The 21,377-nt window shown below is 33.1% G+C and overlaps 1 protein-coding gene across 5 annotated transcripts; it reads right to left on the bottom strand.

Annotated features, from left to right (window-relative positions):
- Positions 1–8,109: 8,109 nt before the first annotated feature.
- On the bottom strand, positions 8,110–19,987 carry LOC107866410 (cuticle collagen dpy-7-like). 5 transcript variants are annotated; one of them, XR_007053520.1, is made up of 6 exons: positions 19,796–19,987; positions 19,219–19,379; positions 12,455–12,542; positions 9,508–10,306; positions 8,681–9,427; positions 8,110–8,597 (listed from the first exon to the last, which is right to left on the bottom strand). XR_007053520.1 is itself a non-coding variant. In XM_047409261.1 (3 exons), exons 1-2 carry the CDS (start codon positions 9,703–9,705, stop codon positions 9,026–9,028), a joined length of 600 nt encoding a protein of 199 aa, XP_047265217.1. In that variant the 5' UTR covers positions 9,706–11,892; the 3' UTR covers positions 8,110–8,597; positions 8,681–9,025. The 5 variants fall into 5 exon arrangements, 1 of the variants encoding a protein (XP_047265217.1); XR_007053521.1 differs by lacking the exon at positions 19,796–19,987 and adding an exon at positions 19,460–19,788; XR_007053522.1 differs by lacking the exon at positions 19,796–19,987 and having other exon boundaries at positions 8,681–9,410; positions 19,219–19,789.
- Between the last annotated feature and the right edge of the window lie 1,390 nt (positions 19,988–21,377).

Below are 21,377 nucleotides of genomic sequence, written 5' to 3'. Positions count from 1 at the left end.
TAGTACCTTTTAATCATTTTTGTCACCTGCAAAGTCAGCATCTGAATAACCAATTAAATCAAAATTTAAGGAGCGGGGGTACCATAATCCAACATCCTAAGTTCCAATGAGATAACAAATGATTTTCTTGATAGCAGTCAAGTGTGACTCTTTGGGAGATTACTAGAATCTTGCACATTTGCACACGCCGAACATAATGTCGGATCGACTTGCGGTCAATGAGTAGTTATCCAATCATTCCTTCGTAGGTGTTTTATCCAATTAAGATTTGTAGAAGGACTCATTCTCCATGCCAAACTTTTTGATGAGGTCCTTTGTGTACTTGATTTGGTTGATGAAGGTTTCTTTGGAAGATTGCTTGATTTGTAGCCCCAAGAAAAATATGAGTTCTCCCCTTAGACTAATTTCAAATTTCCCCCTCATAATATTTACAAAATTCTCACATAAGGAGATCTTAGAGCTTCCAAAGATAATATAGATGTATACAATAAGGATGCTGGAGTTTAATTTTTGACAAATAGAGTAGTATCTATTCTTTTTCTCTGAAAGTTATTCTTTAAAAGAAAAGTACTCAGTCTCTCATACCAAAATTTTGGAGTTTGTTTGAGACAATAGAATGCTTTAGAGAGTTAGAAAACATGATTCAAATATGAAGAATTTTCAAAACCAGGAGGTTGTTTAACAAAAATCTCTTCTTCAATAAAACTATTTAGGAAAATACTCTTAACATTCATTTGATATAATTTAAAATGTTTAAAAATAGCAAATTCTAAGAAAATGTGAATTGATTCCAACCTCGATACAGGATCAAAAGTTTCATCATAATCAATACCTTTCTGCCGGGAATAACCTTAAGCTACTAATCTGGCCTTGTTTCTGATGGCTTTATCTTCTTTGTTCATTTTGTTTCTATAGATTTACCTGGTTCCAAAAATTAAGCAATTTTTTAGCCTTTCAATTATATTCCAGACTTGATTTCGTTCAAATTGATCCAACTCTTCCTTCATGGCTATGATTCATGATTTGCCTTTTAGAGCCTCATTAATCTTTTTAGATTTAATTTGAGATACAAGGGCCACTGATGCTTACTTTCTTAGGGAGACACTTGCTTGTATCTAGTTATTTGATTTTCTAATGATGAATTTATTTGGGAAGCTTGCACAGTGTCTCCAATCTCTTGGAATGTTCGTTTTTAATGATTTAGTGGCGGAGCTGACTCTTGTTGAGTAGTAGTCGACTTTGAGTCGGTTTGTTTTGAGGCTATTTTAGGAGAAGCTTTATGTTGGGAGTCATTCACCTGTTCCTCATCAAAACTCAAGTCTATTACAATCGGATTAGATTCATCAAAAACTATGTGCATAGATTCTTCAACACACAGTGTTCGTTTATTAAAAGCTCTATAAGCACGACTAATGGGAGAATAACTTAGAAAAATACCTTCATAACTTTGCAAATCAAATTTTCCTAAATTATTCTTACCATTGTCGTAAATGAAGCATTTATTGTCCAAAGGAATGAAAGTAGTTGATGTTCAAATCTTTTTCTCTCCACAGTTCGTAGAGTGACTTCTTAAGAATGACCTAATGTGACATTTGTTGAGAATGTGGCATGTCATGCTTATTGCTTTTTCCCAGAAGTGATTAGGTAAGTTTTGTTCGAGTAGCATGGTCCTTGTGGTCTCCTGGAGGGATTTGTTTTTTTGTTTGACTACACCATTTTGTTGAGAATATCGAGTAGATGAGAAGTTCTGAGAGTAGCCATTTTGAGCACTGTTATCTTCAAAAGCTTTATTTTCATATTCTCCTCCATGATCACTATGAATATACATGATGAAATACCCTGCTTCTCTTTGTAATTTTCTACAAAATATCTCAAAATTAGTAAAAGCTTCACATTTATGAGCAAAACACATTACCCACATAAATCGAGAAAAATCATCAACTATAGCAAACACATATCTTTTTCCACCAGTGCTAGTAGTTTGGTGGGGCCAAACAGATTTATGGGAATCATTTGAAGAAGTTTGATAGTATTTATAATGTCTTTGACTTTAAAGGATGTCTGAGTCTGTTTACCAAGTTGACAAGCATAAAAAATGTGAGCCTTTTCAAACTTTAGTTTTGGTAGACCGTTCACTAATTCAAGTCTAGAAAGTTTCTCAATGGCATGAATGTTGGCATGCTCAAGTTTTCAATGCCACAACTAGGTGTCACTGTTTTGAGTAATGTACATGTCAGGGTAGCAAATTAGTATTATTGAGAACATAAATATTATTAACACGATCACTTATGGGAGTGATTTTTCTTTTGTCATGCTTGATAGAGCAATTTTTAGCAGCAAAAGATACACTGAATCTTACATCACAAAGTTGACTAATGCTCAATAGGTTGTGTCTGAGTCTATCCATGAGATAAATTTCAATGATATCATAAGAAGAGTTGCATTTTATAGAGCCGACTCCTATGACCTCTCCTTTGGCATTATCTCTAAATCTGACAGATCCACCTTCAAATTTCTTTAGGATACCAAAGTTTTATTTCTTTCCGGTCATATATCTGGAGCATTCATTTCCTATTATACACATTTATTTTCTGTAGTTTTTGCAGACAAGTTCCTGTAAAATAGAAAAGTAATTTTGTTTAGGTACCTAAGTGGTCTTGGGTCCTTGAGGGTTAGATGTACTTCTTTTAGGCCTCCAGATACATATTCTTATAGATCATTGTTTGCAGTTATATGATTTGTGTCTCATTTTTTCATATGTACAACAAATAGTTCCATAAAAGAAGAGGGAGGTTTTAGCATAATTAAAGAAATTAGATGATGAAGTTGATTTAGTTTTACAAGATTTGACTAGACAAAACTGTGACCTGGTGATTTTCTAATGCTATTTAATTGCATTTTCACATTATCAAGTTCTTCTTGAAGTAAGTCTATTTCTATTTGGCTTTTTCAAGTTGAATATGTCAGTTCTTTGTTTCATTTTCAATTCTTCTTTTTAACTAAATTTGCTAATTTTTCTTTTTTTGAGCAATTTTGTTGTATTCATCAATAATCTTTTGAAGTTCATCAGTAATCATATCAATATTTGTTTGAAGAAGATTTCAATCTTGACAGTCAAAAAGTCCTACCTCACTGGATTCACCTACTTCCATAAAATACATATTTGTTGTTTCTACATCGTCTTCAATTTCATCTTCATCACTTCAGGCTCTAAAGTTTTTGTTTTTCTTAGATGATTCTCTTCTTGATTTTGGACAGTTTTGTTTGATATGACCCGATTTACCACAATGATAACAATGATCATCATTTCTTGTGAATTCGTTGTTCTTAAAGGTTTGAGGTCTTTGCTACCTTTGTCTTAAAATTTGCCCAACGCCACAATTTATAAGAGTCATTCCTTCGTTGTTATCTTCATCTATGTTCTCAACTTCTCCCGTACTTATGGCATTGAAGGCTGTAGGTTTCTTCTTAACCAACTTGCTATACTTGTTTATATGATTTTTTTCATAAACAAGAAGATTACCTTGAAGTTCGTCGTGTGTCATATTATAGAAATCTCATCTTTTAGAAAGATTGCCTTGATTTCCCATACTTTTGGAAGACTCCTCACTACTTTCTTGACCTGACGAGTGTTCGAGTAGATTATCCCTAGAGATTTTAGTTCACAAATGATTTTACTGAATCGTGCGAATATTGACTCCACACCCTCATTTTCTTCCATTTTGAAAATCTCATATTTATTGACCAGAGCACTAATCCTTGCTAATCCTTTACTTTAGTGGTACATTCATAAGTTACTTCAAGTTTTTTCACATTTCTTTGGCCATTTCGCAGGTTGATATTTTATCATATTCTGATCCACTAACTACATAGTAAAGCAAACTTATAACTCTAGTATTAGTTTCAAGTACCTCCTGTTGTTCTTTGGTGATTTTGAAATTGTTCGCGTCGATCTTGCTTGATTTATTTTTCTTTTGTTTATCCTTGAGCCCTAGTAAGTTTTCAGTCCCTTCTTGATGACTACCCAAGCCTGGGAGTCAGTTTACTGCACGAAAATTCTAAATATGTTCTTCTAGCATGAGTAGTATTGTCCATTAAAGTATAGTGGTCTTGTTGAAGAGTGTCTGTCTTGAATGAGTGCTTTTGGAATCTAGTAATTGGCCATTTTATCTTTACTCACGTGCGATTAAGCAACACTTTATAGTGAGACCTGCTCTGATACCAATTGAAATTCAAGAGGGAGAAAATCAATTTTTTTTTGAGTCGACTGATCGGCTTTGTCAGTCAACTCTCCTGGAAGTTAGTATATTTAATAAAATAGACTTAAACTAAGACCATAAACAGAAATATAACGAAGAGCACAAAATTGGAAAAAAGCATAAATACCCCCCGAACTTATAATCACAACTTACTTTAACATTTTAACTTTACGTATAATTCTTTACCCCCGTAAACTCACTTCAAGTGAATTTAATACCTCCTTAAAAATAGAGAACCACACTTGTGGTGGGAGGTGTTCTACACGTACCTCCACCTGTTAAATCTTGTTTTTCAATTTTTTTTAACTTCTTATCTTTTTTTCTTCCATTATTCTTGAAACTTAGTGAGAGTGACTTGCATATACTACTCTGTTCAAATACATTCATGGCAACATCTCTTTTACTTTGTTCAGGTACATCAAACTTGAACCCTCAATAGTCCATTGGAATCGAAAAATCCATTAAGGGTTTACTTTGAAATTTCAGCTCAAAAAAATTGAGATTTATGTGAAGGGTGCCTATCTCTTCTTTAATAGTGATTTCAACATTGATGACCGAAAAATCAAGCTTCTCCGTAAATTTCATATCAATTTAATTTATTATCAAAGATTCAATTTTCGACAATCTATTTATATCTTTTTCACTTGTTGTCAAAGATCTGCACTTACGATCTTCTTCTCCATAAATTTCATGTTTTTTTTGTTGTTGTATCATCACCTCCTTTCCTTGTGCAGCTAAAGATTCATTTTTTCCGTAATAGAGGTCAGAAAAACTGTTGTTAGGTTGGAGAAGTTTTTGAGAGATTATGATGATATTAAATGGTGAGTTGCTTTTTAGAAGAAGAAAATCTTCATCTTTATTTTATTTAATTCTAAAATTATGGATGAAAAACATAAGAAATAGAAAGAGAATTAAATATCGAGAGATTCACCAAATAATTATCAGGTAAAAATTTTAATCTATGTTCATCGTGAAAAATGGTGCATCTCTGCTCTTTGGATGAAAAGGAAGAAAGAAAATAAGGAAGAAGAGGGAAAAGGAAATTAAAAAAAGGTCCCATTAAAATTAAATTAATTAATTAATTAATAACCTCCAATTAAATTATGCCACATGTATAGTTGAATTGATTTTTTTAATAGTTAAATACACTTACTTTACAAATAAGTCAAAAAAAATTAATATAACAAAAAAGAATATTATATATTGGCGAATAAGAAAGTGCCACGTGTGTGATTATGTTAATTCAGATTTTTTTCCTCTTCTCACGCGCTTTTCGAAAAGTAAGTACACTCTCTCAGCTTAGGGAGATATTTAATACACTTTAAAGTTGTTAAGAAAGGCATATAATTACCCGTGAAGTTAAGGGTGTAAAGTAAGTTGGACAGACAAGTTTAGGGGGATTTTGATGCATTTTCTCCATAAATTTTTATACTGGTTTGGATCATCAGTGTAGTGCCTATTCTATTTCCCTTGGATTTCAAGGTTTCCTGTAGAGTTTAATGTTAAGAATGAGTTCTAATGGAGTTGAACAAGTTCTAAATATCAAGCTATTGTTATCCAGATCTTATGACACAACCTAAACTAGTATACATAATGTATTGACTCAATATTTTTCTTTTTGTAACTATTTTAAACTGAGAGAATTACAAAGCTTTGTGAAAACTAAAAGATGATACAGTGATAGTTTCTTATGAAGTTGCGTGAGTTTTCTTCTGTCTTCAGTGCCTTTAAATAGTCTTCATATTCTGTTGCTTCTTCGCTCTAAAAAATAAAAGACCAAGGGATTCTCTTTCAATCAAGATTCGTATTGATTCTTGATTGAAAGTTCACACCATAGATACGTCCATATCAGATATGTCCGTGCGTGTGATATGATCTTTCTTTCTTGAATATTGATTCACATTTATACATGTCCATATCAGATATGTCCATGTAGGGAATATGATTTTCCTTCCTTGTTCAGCTCCATATGAGATCTTCCTTCCCTGATTGTTTCTCCATCATCAGCTATTAGAATCCTTGAATCCCCTTTTATAGGGATATTCTAGATCGTCCAACGATCTCTTCCAAATATAGTTTCGGGGTTGCCTATCTACCGATTCTTTGCCTTGTTTTTCTCCAAAGTACATCCTGCATATTTATTTTATTATTTTGTCATTATTAAAATATATCATATTATTATATGAGGCTAACAAATATATGTTACTTTTTCAGTTCTAATTTATGTGATATTGGTGGAATTTGGAGAGACAATCAAAACTTTTGCTATAGTTTTTTAAAATACTACAAGTTATTAATCATTGTGATTTATAGTATCTTTTACATAATTCAGATAATATATGCTATTTTATGTGAAACAGATAAAAGTTACAAAATTAATATTTTTATATGTCTTTTAAATATTTTAAGTTGTTAATTATTGTAATTTATATTATTTTTATTTCATTTTCAAATAATACATGTTAATTTTTCAGTCTCAATTCATGTGACACTAATAGAATTTTGATAGCCAACAAAATATGCTATATGTCTTTTAAAAATATTTTAAGTTGTTGCTTATAATGATTTATAATTTTTTAACATAATTTTCAAATATATGTCATATTAAAAGAAAAAATAAGACAAACAAACAAAAACAAAATATAAAAGAAAGGGAAAAAGGTGCATAAAATACCTGTACTTTGCCTAAATTTGCAGTTGCGCGTACTAAACTTTGCGAGGGTGGGGGGTGGGGAGGGGGGAGGGGGAAGGGGAGGGGGAGGGGGGCTATGACCCTTTTTTTCATATTTAAATGACATATATCTGTCCACTTGGACCACTGCGTGTAATCACGTTCCTTGAGCGCGTAAAGGTGTTTAAAAATTGTTATAAACCTATTTTTTCAACACAACTTTATATTTTTCATTAGATTCCTTTATTTTTTAATATAATGTATTAAAGAGAGATATTGACTCCCCTTCTTCTACTCTACTCCCGTTTTTCTCTCTATTGTTGAAGGTAAAAAATTTTCATTGATTTTCTTTGTTTTATTTGATAAATTTATGATATCTTCTTAGTTTTTTTTGTTTGTTTAAAACTTTTCTCACTATTTTTTAACTTCTTTTCACTATTTTCACTAAATTATAATTTATGATTTTTGAAATTAGGGTTAGCCATGGAAGATGTAAAATTGGATTTGAATAAGATTTGTTTAGACAAGGAAGAACCAATGTTGAATGAGGAGATGCGATGAAATCATGGTTTCTTACTCTATTTGAAGATTTTTTGGTCTGATAATAATCCGGAAAGAAGATTTTGCTCTTGCATTTTTTATGGATCAAAGAAGTATAGCCTTTTTTTTAGGGATGGTGTGATTGATGAACGATCTAAGTTCATTATTCCAAAGTTAGTGAAGAAAGTGAAGGAGATGAATGAACTATTAAAGATAATGAAGATGAAGGAAGAATTGTTTGGGGCTTACAGTGATAGGGAAATTATGGAGATGGAAGCTGAATCTGCATTCACTCAAATGGAAGAACAATATAACTCATTTGTTAAGATGAAAGACGAGGTGAAAAATACACCAGAGAAGATGATTGAAGTGAAGAATATAGAGAACTTTAGTAGTATTTTCATGGTGTGTATCTTCATAACATGTATTGCTATATGGATCAAAATAGCAGGTTGAACTGTTTGGTGCAGTGTTGTAATATGAATTTATCCTTGATAGTGTTTCTTGTATGGTTGTTTGAACTTGATTTTGTTAAATGAAATATCCTATTTGAAATCGATTTTTGGTTTTGCTCATTTTGTTTAGCTAAATTCATTATTCCAAAATTGATAGAAACATCAGATAGCGCCACAAAGGATATAGAAACATTCAATACAAAATTCTATACAAAATCAGTGCATAATCAATGCAAGAATTCTATACACAATCAGTGCATAACTATTTGAGATGCAACTTGAACTTTCAAGTGCAATATACAATACAAAATTACTGCACAAATGTCTCAGATGCAAGATTCAAGTGAATCATAAAAACTTTATAAAAAATGACCTTGTAAAAGTAAATCACATTGTTAGTCAAAATAACCTACCCAATTAACAATACAACATCAATTTTAATCTAAAAAACTACCAACATTTTAAAACTACTTCCATTGTGGCTTGGATTGTGAAGAAGCTATTTTCTGTCTTTTGTTCATTTTCATCACTCAAGCTGGTTTTCGGTCACTACTTTTTTGCCCCTTAACCTTTCTCCTATTTTTGGTTTGTAACCAAGGTCCCAGTAATATCACCAGACCTTATAGACTGTGCATAACCAGTATGTAGTATCATACGACTTGGCAACTCAGGCTGCAGACAAAGAAAGAAAGAAAGTTATACACATGTAAGCCTCTAAGACAAAATAAACTTCAAATTTTATTGTTAGCACTTACATTATATGTTGTGAAACTATTTTCAGCAATCAAAACACCCATTTCAACTGTCTTTGGCCTTTTACCAGTTGCTCCTCTATCGCATGTACTAAATTGAGCATCAACAGGTGAAACAGGTGGATTTAGTGGATCATGAACAAGTGAAACAGGTAGATTTAGTGGAGCATAAGTAGTGTAACTTATTGGATTTTCAAAACACTCATGCAAATGTGTCCTCCTTGCCACTCCTATGTCACCAAGAGGTGTTTTCCTTAGTCTGCCCCTGCCTCTTGAAGCTGTTGTAACTGGTGCTACACCCCTACCCCTTCCCTGCCTCTTGCAGCTTCTGCAATATGTTCAACAACCTTACCTCTTCCCTTGAGTTGCAATATGTTCAACACCCCTTCCCCTACTTCTTGCAGCTATTGCAACATGTTCAACATCCCTTTCCCCGCCTCTTGTATTTGGTGCAACTGGTTCATTAAGGCTTTCCTCAAGTGTAGGAGGTCTCGCAACTTGTTCAGCTTGTGTTGTCTTTCTTGGCCTTCCCCTAGGTCTAGGAGGTGCTTTAGGACTATCACTTGTTTTTCTTGGCCTTCCCCTAGGTCTAGGAGGTGCTTTAGGATTATCACTTGTTTCTCTTAGCCTTCCCCTAGGTCTAGGAGGCGCATCAGTAGTAGTAGGAGTGTTTCTTGGCATCTCCCTAGGTCTTGAAGTACTTGGTACATCACTTGGTCCAATAACAACACCACTTGATCCAATAGAATCCTACAAAAAAGGTGAAGCAGTCACATATTCAAAAATAATGAAACTACAAATAAATGTACAAGTCATTTAAAGTTACACACCTTTAAAGGACAACCTCTTTTGTTGTGATTTTTTCCTTGACAGATGCTACAAGTCATGTTAACCCCTTTTCTTGACATTTTTCCACACTTTTTGGTCTCACCAAACTCTCTATTCCTTTTCTTCTTTAGCCTGCCAGGCATAGATTTAACAACTGGTGTCTCCACATGAGGATTTTTTGACTCTGGCGACATGTTCATGTTGGTACTGGTTGAATATAGTGACAGTAAGTCTAGAGATAAGTCTCTTTACTATAGAAGCTATCAACAAATCAATTGGTTCCCATTTCTTGTAAAGTATGGCTGCAATCCCATGTGGACATGGTATTCCTTTGAGCATCCAAGATCTATACCTACATGTACTGTCCCTCACATCCGCACTATGTACATATGGTCCATCAGCTATTTCAAAGCCATTGGAGATATATTAGTCAGCCATGTTTCTGGAAACTTAGTGAATTCACCTAGTTTAGTCATTACCTTCACCCTTATCCCTTCTACCGTAGTAATAATTGTTTTATGCCTTGGTCCTAAGATCCAAGCATTAAAGCTCTCAGCCATGTTATTATCTATGCTGTCACATTTGATATCAGTTCTAAAGTACATTTTACACCAAGTTTGTACCTTGTAATGAAGTAAATCTGGAACAATATCTTCACCACCTAGCATGGCCATTTAGTTCTGATTTTTCTTCATTTTAGCTTCAAAGATGCTTCTTACACATTTCCAAAACTAGTTCCTTCTTTGAAGACCTCTCCATTTCCACTTATGGTAAAAGCTCTATTAGTGTTGCTCTAAGACCCTGAAAATCATATCATAATTGAACACAAACAAATTACATATTCATAACTACACATAATATTCATTAAACATAACTAAATAAAGAAAAAAAATACCTTTTGCATATCTGAAATGATTGTTTAATCTCTGGCATGTGCTAATCCCAAATCCTCTATCAATAATTTCACAAACCATGTCCAAGTGTTCTTATTTTCATACTCTACTATAGCCCATGCAATAGGCAACATTTGATTATTTTCATCTTTAGACACAACAACCAACAACCGTCTTTTGGTTACTCCCTTTAGGAAACATCCATCTAAACCAATACATTTTCTACAACCACCCAAAAAAGAATTTTTGCATGCGTCAAAATAAATGTAGAAACTTTGAATAACAAGCTTACCACTATCATCAGAATCATCAACTTTTACAACACAAGTGCAACCAAGATTGGACCTCAACATTTCATCCCTATAGGCAAGTATTTTTCCAATCTCTTTCACATGATTACCCATTAATTCTTGAAGTATTCTACCTCTAGCTTTCCTGGCAGTAGTCTTTCCAAAAAGTATACCCAATTCTTTTCTAATCAATTGCTAAAATTTAAATATCTTCATGTTTGGCTACTCAGTGATTCTATCTTTAAAATGCTTGCATAGGAATCTAGCATTACACATGAAATTTCTAGTGGTTTTGATACACCTATGCTTTGGAGTGTAAGTTTTAATTGAAAATAATTGGTAGACTTTCTAAGACTTGCATATTGCGGCCAGGGATACCCTTCTCTACAACTAACCCTAACCTTTTTAGACTCTTTAATATACTCCTCTAACTGAACACATCTTTGAAATGCATATTTTGAAACATCTCTAAACTCATTCACATCCTTAAAAACTATTCTCATTGCCACACAACTTATTTTGTAGATTTATCATACAATACCTTTCTACTATGTGTCCTCCCTAACCCATCTTCTGAATCAGATTCCACACGAAATTCATCAAAACTGCAATACACAAGCATATCCCCAACAACTTTATCTTTTACACTTTTATCAACAATTTCCGTCTTATCAAATCCCAGATCTGGACCAACTTAACCAAGAGGAATTTCTCCAGGGTCATTAGGTATTCTTTCTCTTCTCTTCCTCCTCTGGTATGTCCTCCTTTTGGCCCTCAAGTTTATGTCCTCCTCATGCACTTCACTTTCAAATTCAGCATCATCTTCAACAAATAGATCTTGATGGTCTGAATCTGAACTATTTCCAGTTGAGTGGTCAAAAACATCAATAGTTGTAGCCTCAGCAGTAGCTGCAGCGTCTCCAGCAGATGAGGTCTCACTAGCAGATGCAACATCTTCATTAGATGTTGGTTGAGCAGGTGCAACCTCGCTTTCAAGCTCAACATATCCATCCATAGTTGGTGCTTCATTAAAATAACCACCCTCACCCCATTTTTCAGCAACCTTATCCATTTTATGGACCCCCTTATCCCCTTCTTTATTAAAAGCAACAAAATATTTCTCATTGGTACTAGTGTATTCTAGCAGTCCAATAGGGCCATAAACTTGATCAAGTTGATCAAGCATGTGACAAACGTACTGCTCAACAATATCCTCATTTTCAAAGGATTATGAAAGTTAAAAAATATCCTCATCACTTTGAAAATCTAACAAAAAGTCCTTTTTAGGTGGCCTTAGATAAAATGTGCAACTTGTTGTAGCATACCCTAACTCTTTTAAATAGCTAGTTAGCTCAAAATAAGATAACTTATCTACATCTACATCAAAAATATCTGTGACTTCACCATCTTCATATTCTAGTTTTCAAATTTTCCTATTTAAAACCCCACTATGATAATATCTCAGGGTTATATATGTAAAAGCACCCATTCCTGAAATTAGTCACATTCACAGTGAGTGACAATTAGGGAAAAAATAATTATTCAAACATGCTGTAATCAGTCACACTAGAAGAATCAAATTATAGATTATAAAAAAACCCTAACTTACTGATAAAATAAGAATGATTTAGACTAGCAAAAAACCCTAATTTTGACAAATTATGAATCTTCATAAAACACCATCTAGACTTGTTGAACAATAACCCTAAAGAAATTATCATAAAATTTTAATTCTAACTTTAGCCGTCACAAAAAACAAAGCTAACCTTCGAGACTTGTTGAACACCAACACTCTCATAGATCCACAATATGAAATCACACCTCCAAGAACACTAGAAGACTTGTTATGTTGACCTTGCAAGCAAAATTTTGTTAAAGAGTAGTGAAAGTGAGAAATGAGGAAGAAGAATGAAGGAAATCGATGGAAATGACTGAAAATGAATATAGAGAAGAGGAAAGCTCGCGTATTTATTGAATAATTATTTATCTTTTATTAAATTTGTGGATAATTAGGAGCTAAAACATAATTAAGAGGAATAATTATTTGTTGAAAGGTCGCATGTGAATCAATGCCCTTTGGGTGACTAACTAAGTGGTTCAAGTGGGAAGATATATGTCATTTAAATATGAAAAAAGGTCTAGGGGGTCATAGAATCTCCACAAAATTCAGTATGCGCAACTGCAAATTTAGGCAAAGTATAGATATTTTACGAACCTTTTTTCCTAAAAGAAAACAACTTCTTAAGCAGCCACCAACCAAATCATTAAAAGAAAATAACCTAAGCAAGCACCACGATGAAGAGGGACTTGTAGCCGCTTCTATAAAGGAGCAATATGGATAAAAATTTGGCTTGTTTGAATTTTTAATGGCTACATGCCTACACCAGACTTTACCAATTTTAGAAGGTTAACTTAGCATAATGAGCTTAATTAAGTTTTATGAAATAAAAAATATAATATGACTTGAAAAATATTTTAAAATGATCACTTACTATCAGATGCTACATTCCTGCTCCATCAACAAAAGTAAGAACTAGATGAAGATGAAAAAAATTATTTGGAAGTGGAGATTGAAATAAAAAATAGAATGACAGAACAATTTTATATACTTTATTTTATATTTTTTACTTAAAGTATTCAAAAGAGATAATACATCAAAACCTCCCTAAACTTGTCTGCCCGACTTACTTTAGCACTTAAACTAACCTTCTATTTATTTACCCCCTTAACATCTTTATAGTGAATTTATTTTCCCCCTTATGCTGACGTGACATTTTCTTAAAAATAAAATAAAATACGTGAACAGTATTTTTTTAAATATATATATATATATAAAGAAAAAAAATCCTCCTCTTCTTCACCCAACCCGGTCAACACCCCCCCCCCCCCCCACTTCTCCTTAAGCCAACACCCCCACCCAACTTCTCCTCCAATTATGAAAGTTGTCACCCTCACCTTTAATTTATCCTCCTTCGACCTCTTAGATCAATAAAAAAAATGAAATTGAATTTGAAAATTAAAAAATCTACATGGTTTGGAAATTTAGTTGTTGATTTTAGAGAATTTGACGTTGATTTGATCGAATTTTTCATGTGGGTTGAGTTTTTTATCACTATTTTATGATACTTTTCGATGGTGGTAATTAAATTTTTCAAGTGGGTTGAGTTTTCCGGCGGAATTTCGCTGGAAAACCTGGCAGGTGTGGTTGTGTGGGGGTGGACGGAGGTGGATGGGGGTATGTTTAGGTGTGAGAGTGTAGGGGTGTATGGGGGCGTATGTGCAGGTGGAGGTAGACGGGAGGGGGGTGGTCATTGAAGAATTGGGGGACCCGTCATTTTTCAATGTTTTTTTTATTTTTTATAATTTAAAATATATATATATATATATATATATATATATATAAAAATAATATTTATATATTATATATATATATATATATAAATATTTTTAAAATACCTTATTTACGTGACTATGACGTGGCGGTGATCTGGCGCTGACGTGTCAGCGAGTGTGATGCACTCTCCCTCATGAGAGTGGTATTATATATTAAAGGAGGAAATTAATTCACTATAAAGATGTTAAGGGGGTAAATAATTATTCATAAAGTTTAAGTACTAAACTAAGTTGTCGGGACAAGTTAGGGGGGTTTTGATGTATTATCTCTATTCAAAATCAACTGGCCATATCACTTCACATCATGTCGATAAATTTTTAATGAAAGTAAATTTTTTTAATAAAAAAATTCTCTATTTTTAATTTTGATCAAATTTACAATGTCAATTACATACTTAGTGAAATTCCACAAGTGAGGTTTAGAAAGGGTAAAGTGTACACAAATCTTACTATTAGCTCAGGGAGGAACAAAGGTTGTTTTTGAAAGACTCTCTTCTCAAGTGTAGTAAATCTAGGTACAAAGAAGAGAAACTATGAAGAAATTATAGCAACTAACAAATGAGCATGGCAAAGTATATCAAAAGAAAATAATAGTCAACCCCAAAATAATACGTTAATTGAAACACAACAAATAACAACATATGATTCACCTCAACATCTATGCCTAAACTACTATACTACGACAAGTGCACGACAAACAACAACTAGAATACACCCTTGAACGTAAGATAATACTTCTACCTGACTAACCTACAATACTAATATGCATCCTCTTATCTATAGTTATGTCCTGATAACCTAGAGATAAGTCATGCCCTATTTAATCACTTCTCTCCAGTAATTCTTTGACTTACCTCTACCCCATCTCATACCTAACATATCCAATCCCTCTCGCACCTCCTCACTGGAGTTGTATCTTGCTTCTTCATATTTACAAACCATTTCAATCTTGCTTTCCTCATCTTGTCCACCATAGAGGTTGCTCTTATTTTATCTTGAGTAACCTCATTCCTAATCCTATTGCACCTAATGTGCCCATACATCCACCTCAACATGCTTTTATCTGCAACATGTATCTTATGAACAAAATGAAAGTTTCTGACTAGCCAAGACTCCGTCTCATACAATAACGTCGGTCTAACCACCACCCCATAAAACTTATCCTTAAGTTTTGGTGGTATCTTTTAATCACACAAGACACTGAACCCACGCCGCACTAATATGATGTGTGATATCATCGTTGATTTCCTAACTATCCTAAAGATAAAGGCAAGATAATTATGGCCAAATCTAAAAGTTTTAATTAAGGTTTAAGGAATTCTAACTCTCCGATGATGCATAGTCAATATTGCACTATGCCTTGTTTTAATGAATTGACAAACCTACCAATGGACTAGTAAAGGGACTAAACATGCATCAGGCCTATCTCACGAGGAACAAGAAAATCAAGATCTTAGAGGGAATAAGAGAACAAGTCAAGAGGGAATGTTCATTCAAAAAGAACTATCTCTTAGAGTGATCTTATTTCATAGGAACCAGATGAGGGACCAGGTATTCGCACCAGGTCGATCTGTATGAGTCAAGTCTCAAAGTTGTTCACAACCACAAATTTGTTGTCAATGTTGCAAAATCGCAGCAGTGCAAAAAGTTGTTGCAGTTCATCTCTTTTGTCCAATTGTCAAATGTTTCACATCTGATCTTTCAAATATATTAAACACACCTAGAGATAAAAATTTAAGTCTTTCAAAAGCAAAATATTCTTATTTTCTTTGCAAAGTTTCAAGGACTATTGCTAGGGGTGTACAAATCGAACCGTTATGTCAAATCGAACCGATGAATCAAACCAAATCGAGGAAAAAACTGACTTACGGTTTGATTTGATTGGTTTGGTGTTGGCAAAAAAAAAACCCGATCATTCTTGGTTTGGTTTGGTATTAGAAAAAATAAAATCAAACCGAACCGACGTAATACATATATAATTTTAATTTTTTATACGTAAAAAATATTACTTATAATCTACTTTCTAATTAATTTTTTTTTTTATATTCAGAAAATAGATATATATATATATATATATATTCTTGGGCCTTTAATTATAGTATTTTTCCATTAATAACAAATTAATACAAAGCCCAATATTTATATCTATATCTATAATCCATCTATAATCTATATCTGTATCTATATCTATAATATATTAAAAGTGTGAAGGGCCTTAGAAATGTTGTTTGAACTTTTTGACCTTCATTAAAAGTTATCGCTTTAGACAAAATTGTCTTTTCACTATTTTTTTTAATTTTTAAAAGTTAATAATTAATTAATATATATTTATAGTAACACCTTTTCTTATTAGAAGTCGTTAGAATTAATGACAACTAATACTTTTTCATTAGTTTAAGAATTATAAAACAACAAAATTTGATTTTAATAAGATTTGAAAAATCTAGAAACAAATATAAAAGCCTTAGAATAAGAAAATTTTAATAAGTATTAAATTTTAAAAAGTTTTAAATACGTAATAAGAAACTTCTTTTTATTATTTTATCAAATTATTATTTAACTATTTTTACTAAAAAAACACGTCCCACCTCAAAAAGAAAAAAAATAAGTATTGCCAGATTGTAGTTAGCATACGACCTAATTTCTTTCTTTTAAGTATGGTTTTTGATTTAATTAGGAGTCCTTAATTTTCTTTTCTTTTAAGTTTCGTTTGTCTTGATTTTCTATAATATTTAGTTTTTTATGAAAAAAGTTTCTCAAATTAGATTAGATTTCTTCCATGTTTCATCAACTCTTTCTTAAAAGGAAAAAAATTGTACATCTATATATTGAGCATTCCTTTTTTCCAATAAATTATAGAATAACATTCACAATTTAATTGTTAAAGAGTATGTTCAAGAGAAGATTAGTTTTATGTTCTTTAATATTAGTTTTTATGAGGTCAACAATATTAAATATTATGCATCTTTTATTAACGTTTTTTTATCGTATGATTTATTATAATTTCAATTGTTGGCTTTCGCATGATGTGCAGGTAAAGAAAAATTATGTGAGTGTGTGGTTGAGACTTCGTGCCGATTACGAGAGGATTTAAAGGTATGTTTTTTTTAAAAAAGAATTATTTCTCATTCATATCAGTACGATTTATGTGGTTAAGGCGTTGATTAGAAGTGCACGTTCTGCTCTTTGATTCAATTTTATCAAATTTCAATTCAATTCTTTGATTTACAATTTTTAAAAGTAGACATCGAACACCGAATCGAACTATTTCAGTTTGGTTCATTTTCTTTCAACTTCGTTTTTATTTGATTCGGTGTTCAGAAATATTTAAACTTTTTGTCCTTCGTTAAAAGTGTCTGCTTTAGACAGAATTATTTCTTCAATATTTAAGAATTGAAAATTTATCAAATATTTTAATAAAATATATGTTATATTTGCGCTATTTGATTAAAGTGTGAAGGATCTTTGAGAAGCGATTTAAATTTTTTGCTCTTCATTAAAATTTTTGCAATAGACAAAATTATCTAATTTTAAATAATCAAATATTACATGTGCGGCCTCGGGAGTGTTGTGTGATAAGAAGGTGCAACCCAAACTTAAAGGCAAATTCTACAAAGTGGTAGTCCGTCCGGCCATACTATATGGAGCGGAGTGTTGGCCAGTCAAGAACTCCCATATTCAAAAACTGAAGGTGGCGGAAATGTGGATATTGCGTTGGATGTATGGGCTTAATAGGGGTGATAGGGTTAGGAATGAGATTGTCCGAGAGAAGGTTGGTGTGGCTTCGGTGGAGGATAAGATGCGGGTAGTTCGGTTGAGATGGTTCGGACATGTGATGAGGAGGGGCACGGATGCCCCAGTTCGTAGATGTAAGAGGTTAGCTTTGGATGGTTTCAGTTGGGTTAGGGGTAGGCCGAAGAAATATTGGAGAGAAGTGATTAGACATGACATGGAGCAGTTACAATTTACTGAGGCATGACCCTAGATAGGAAGGTTTGAAGGACGCAAATTAGGATAGAAGGCTAGTGCATGCGGGAGGGTCGTAGTTAGTAATTAGGGAAGCATCGGGGTGGGGTGTGCTTTTGGTTTGTTAGCGTAGGGTATTACTTTATGGGTGTCTTATTTCTGTTGTTCCATCTTGTATCATGTTTTTATTATAAATTTGTTTATTACTCATTGTCTTAAGCCGGGGGTCTATCGGAAACAGCCTTGCTACTTCTTCGGAGGTAGTGGTATGGACTGCATACATCTTACCCTCCCCAGACCGGACTGTGTGAGAATACACTGAATTTGTTGTTGTTGTTGTTGAAATGTTACACGTGCAAGACACGTGGGGTTTAACTAGTTAATATAAAAACCTAAAACTCTTTAATTGCTTCACTTTTTACATTTTACTTTCCAAGTTTTCAGAGAGTTCTCATTATTTTCTCATCTCACTTTTCTCATTCGTCAAGTTGTGATTTAGATTTGTTTCTTTTTTTTTTTTTTATGGAATTATGTTATAATTAATTATTTTTTGGAGTTAAATTTTTAATAAGTTGTCTTCAATTCTTCATTCTTTTGTGTGCTCACATTTTATGTGAAGGAAACTTTCAGACAAGCTACTGTGCCGAGTGACTTAGAAATTGAACTACTTAGGTATCTACATAATATTACTTTGAGAGATAGTAGTTTAGACGTCTTAGTAATTTGCCAACTTAATTTTTATTAGAACTACTCTATGATCATTTTTTTTAAAAATATTTTTAGTGAAAATATTTAATTTTTTTTTTCAATCACATTATAATTGTAAAAAAATCAAGAAAATCGAAAAATCGAAAAAACCAAAAAAAATCCGACTAAAACCAAAATAAAAAAACCGATTGTATATTGGTTTGATTTGGTTTATAGATTTAGAAAATTGACATTATTGATTTGGTTATATTTTAATAAAAAATCGAACCAACCCGACATATGTATACCCCTAACTATTGCTCCCACTGTGGGACCAGGCACTACATTTATCTGCCAATAGAGAAAATTGTAAGGTTGAAAAGGGGGTTTTAGGAACTTCCGGGAAACATCTATTTGAAGGGACTCTTGTTGTTGTGAAGGAAAAATAGAAAAAGTAAGAGGAGGTAAGAGTATAGCAAGGTACCTTGACTCCTTCCTTATCTGGGTCTGTTATCTCTGTTTTACCCCTGGAGGGACCATATACTTGCATTTTTATCTCGGTGAAGGATGCCAATGATGTGTTTCTTCTCTCTTTGACAAGTGTGTGATGGTATCAAGGAAGGGAACTCAAAAAGGACCGAGTACCTGAGGAAAAGCAAAGGAATATATAGACATGGTTTTAAGGGAAACTCGTGACAAAATATTTAAGAGACGGAGGCTATTACATATTAGTCTGTTGTTGAGGAAGAGGTTATGCATTCTAAAGTGGTGGAGGTCGATGAAGAGGATGCCTCCCTGATTGTGAATAAATTTCCCACTAGTAAAAGGAATATAAGAGATAAAAATACCAATTTAAGAGGCTAGTAAAATCTATAGTCAACTAGTAAGGATGATTTAGATTCAAAGGAAGACTGGGTGAACTCTCGTGTGAAAAAGGACCTAGTACTTTATCAAAATGTCCTTTATCTGAATTACTTATGAGGAACAACAACCGAATCTGTGCAAATAAAAGGCACTGTATAAAGCATTTTTGGGATCAAAAAACAAATGTTTGCACTCACCACCCTGGAGGAATATCAATGTGTGACCACGAAAGGAAGGGTTGTTGTCCACAATCCAAGAAAAGACTACAAATGAGCTGAATAAAATGTATAATTATTGGTTTAGAGGGAATCTGAGACTGATCTTTTGGAGGCACAAATACAGATAGCTTCACAAGGAATATTTGGGGGACTTGGTACCACAATTGTGCTTCAATGAGAAACTACTCAGCTTAAGAGTAAGGTGGACACTGAGGGAATAGGTAGGTGTCACGACCCATAGGGTCATGATGGGACTTGTCTCGGCGTATCTTGACAAGTAATTCTATCACCCAAACTGATATAAAAAGAGGAAAATATATAAATATCTCAAGGTAAGGCTTCTAGAACGAAGTTGAACTATACAAGTAATCATAACAATGCGGAAATAACTTATTCAAAATACCGATCATGCCCCAAATCAGGTGTCAATGGTGTATGAACTACTAATAAAATCTAGGAGTCAAATACATCAGAAAAATAACCACAAAGGAATAATATCTGTCTTCGAATACTAATAAAGATATAACTAATACAGAAATATAAAGGTGAACTCCGAACGTATGAATGTCGCCCAAAAATCAACTAATTTGAGGCGCACCCGAACCTGAAGTTGCATCAAAAGGGTGAAGTAGGAGTAGTACGGTTCACTTGTACTCAGTAGGTATCATAGGCCGACCGAGCAAAGTAGAAAATAAAACATACAAAATACAGACTAAGGGCACGTCACCTGCAATCAGAAAATATCCCACAACGGTAGCCCACACCGCTTGCACTAAGAGTTTTGATATATCATATATATTACAACAACACACCAAGCTAGAACACAAGTATGCAATATGTCACATATAAGTAGAATAAGGGAGAACATATAAATATAAGATCATCAAATACAAGTAAAGGAAGGTAAGACAAATACATAGATGACAAGTCAATATGACAATACAACACAACATAAACACAATAAAGTAAGTGCAATGTATATGATAATGATGATGATGATGATGATGCATGAGGTCGTACCACAACCTCCGAGATTATCGCACAATCCCCGTATAACCTACGGAGCTAAAACTTTCCGACGTAGGACCTATCGGGGGTTCGTCAACATGCATACAATTCACATATTTTATGTCTCCTTTTAGGCACATCCCTCGAAAATGGTTTTATAAGGTGTTACAATATCTTCTTTCCATTACATCCCTCGGGGAGGGTTTTAAAAAGATGTTGCCAGTGTTACTCGGGAATTGCCATAGTGGTACGAATGTTTTATGAATGAGTATGATATGAGGATTTAATGCTCACAATCAATCACAATGAGTATTTCCACAATTAATGACAATGCTATATTTCCACAACCAACCACAATAATACATTTCCATAACCACGTGAGCCAATATTCACTCATTATTTTTGTTTCATCCGTGAATTTTTACATGTCTCATATAACAACAAGTATGAAGATATCACAATACACCAATGGTACCACATCAGGTATTTCAACAAGACAATACAATTATTCACATATATTAAAGGTTATTAACATCACATAAGACCCCATACG

Source organism: Capsicum annuum, chromosome 3 (genome assembly GCF_002878395.1).
Source record: "Capsicum annuum cultivar UCD-10X-F1 chromosome 3, UCD10Xv1.1, whole genome shotgun sequence".
Lineage (NCBI taxonomy): Eukaryota > Viridiplantae > Streptophyta > Magnoliopsida > Solanales > Solanaceae > Capsicum > Capsicum annuum.
This window is presented reverse-complemented; position numbering and strand designations above follow the sequence as displayed.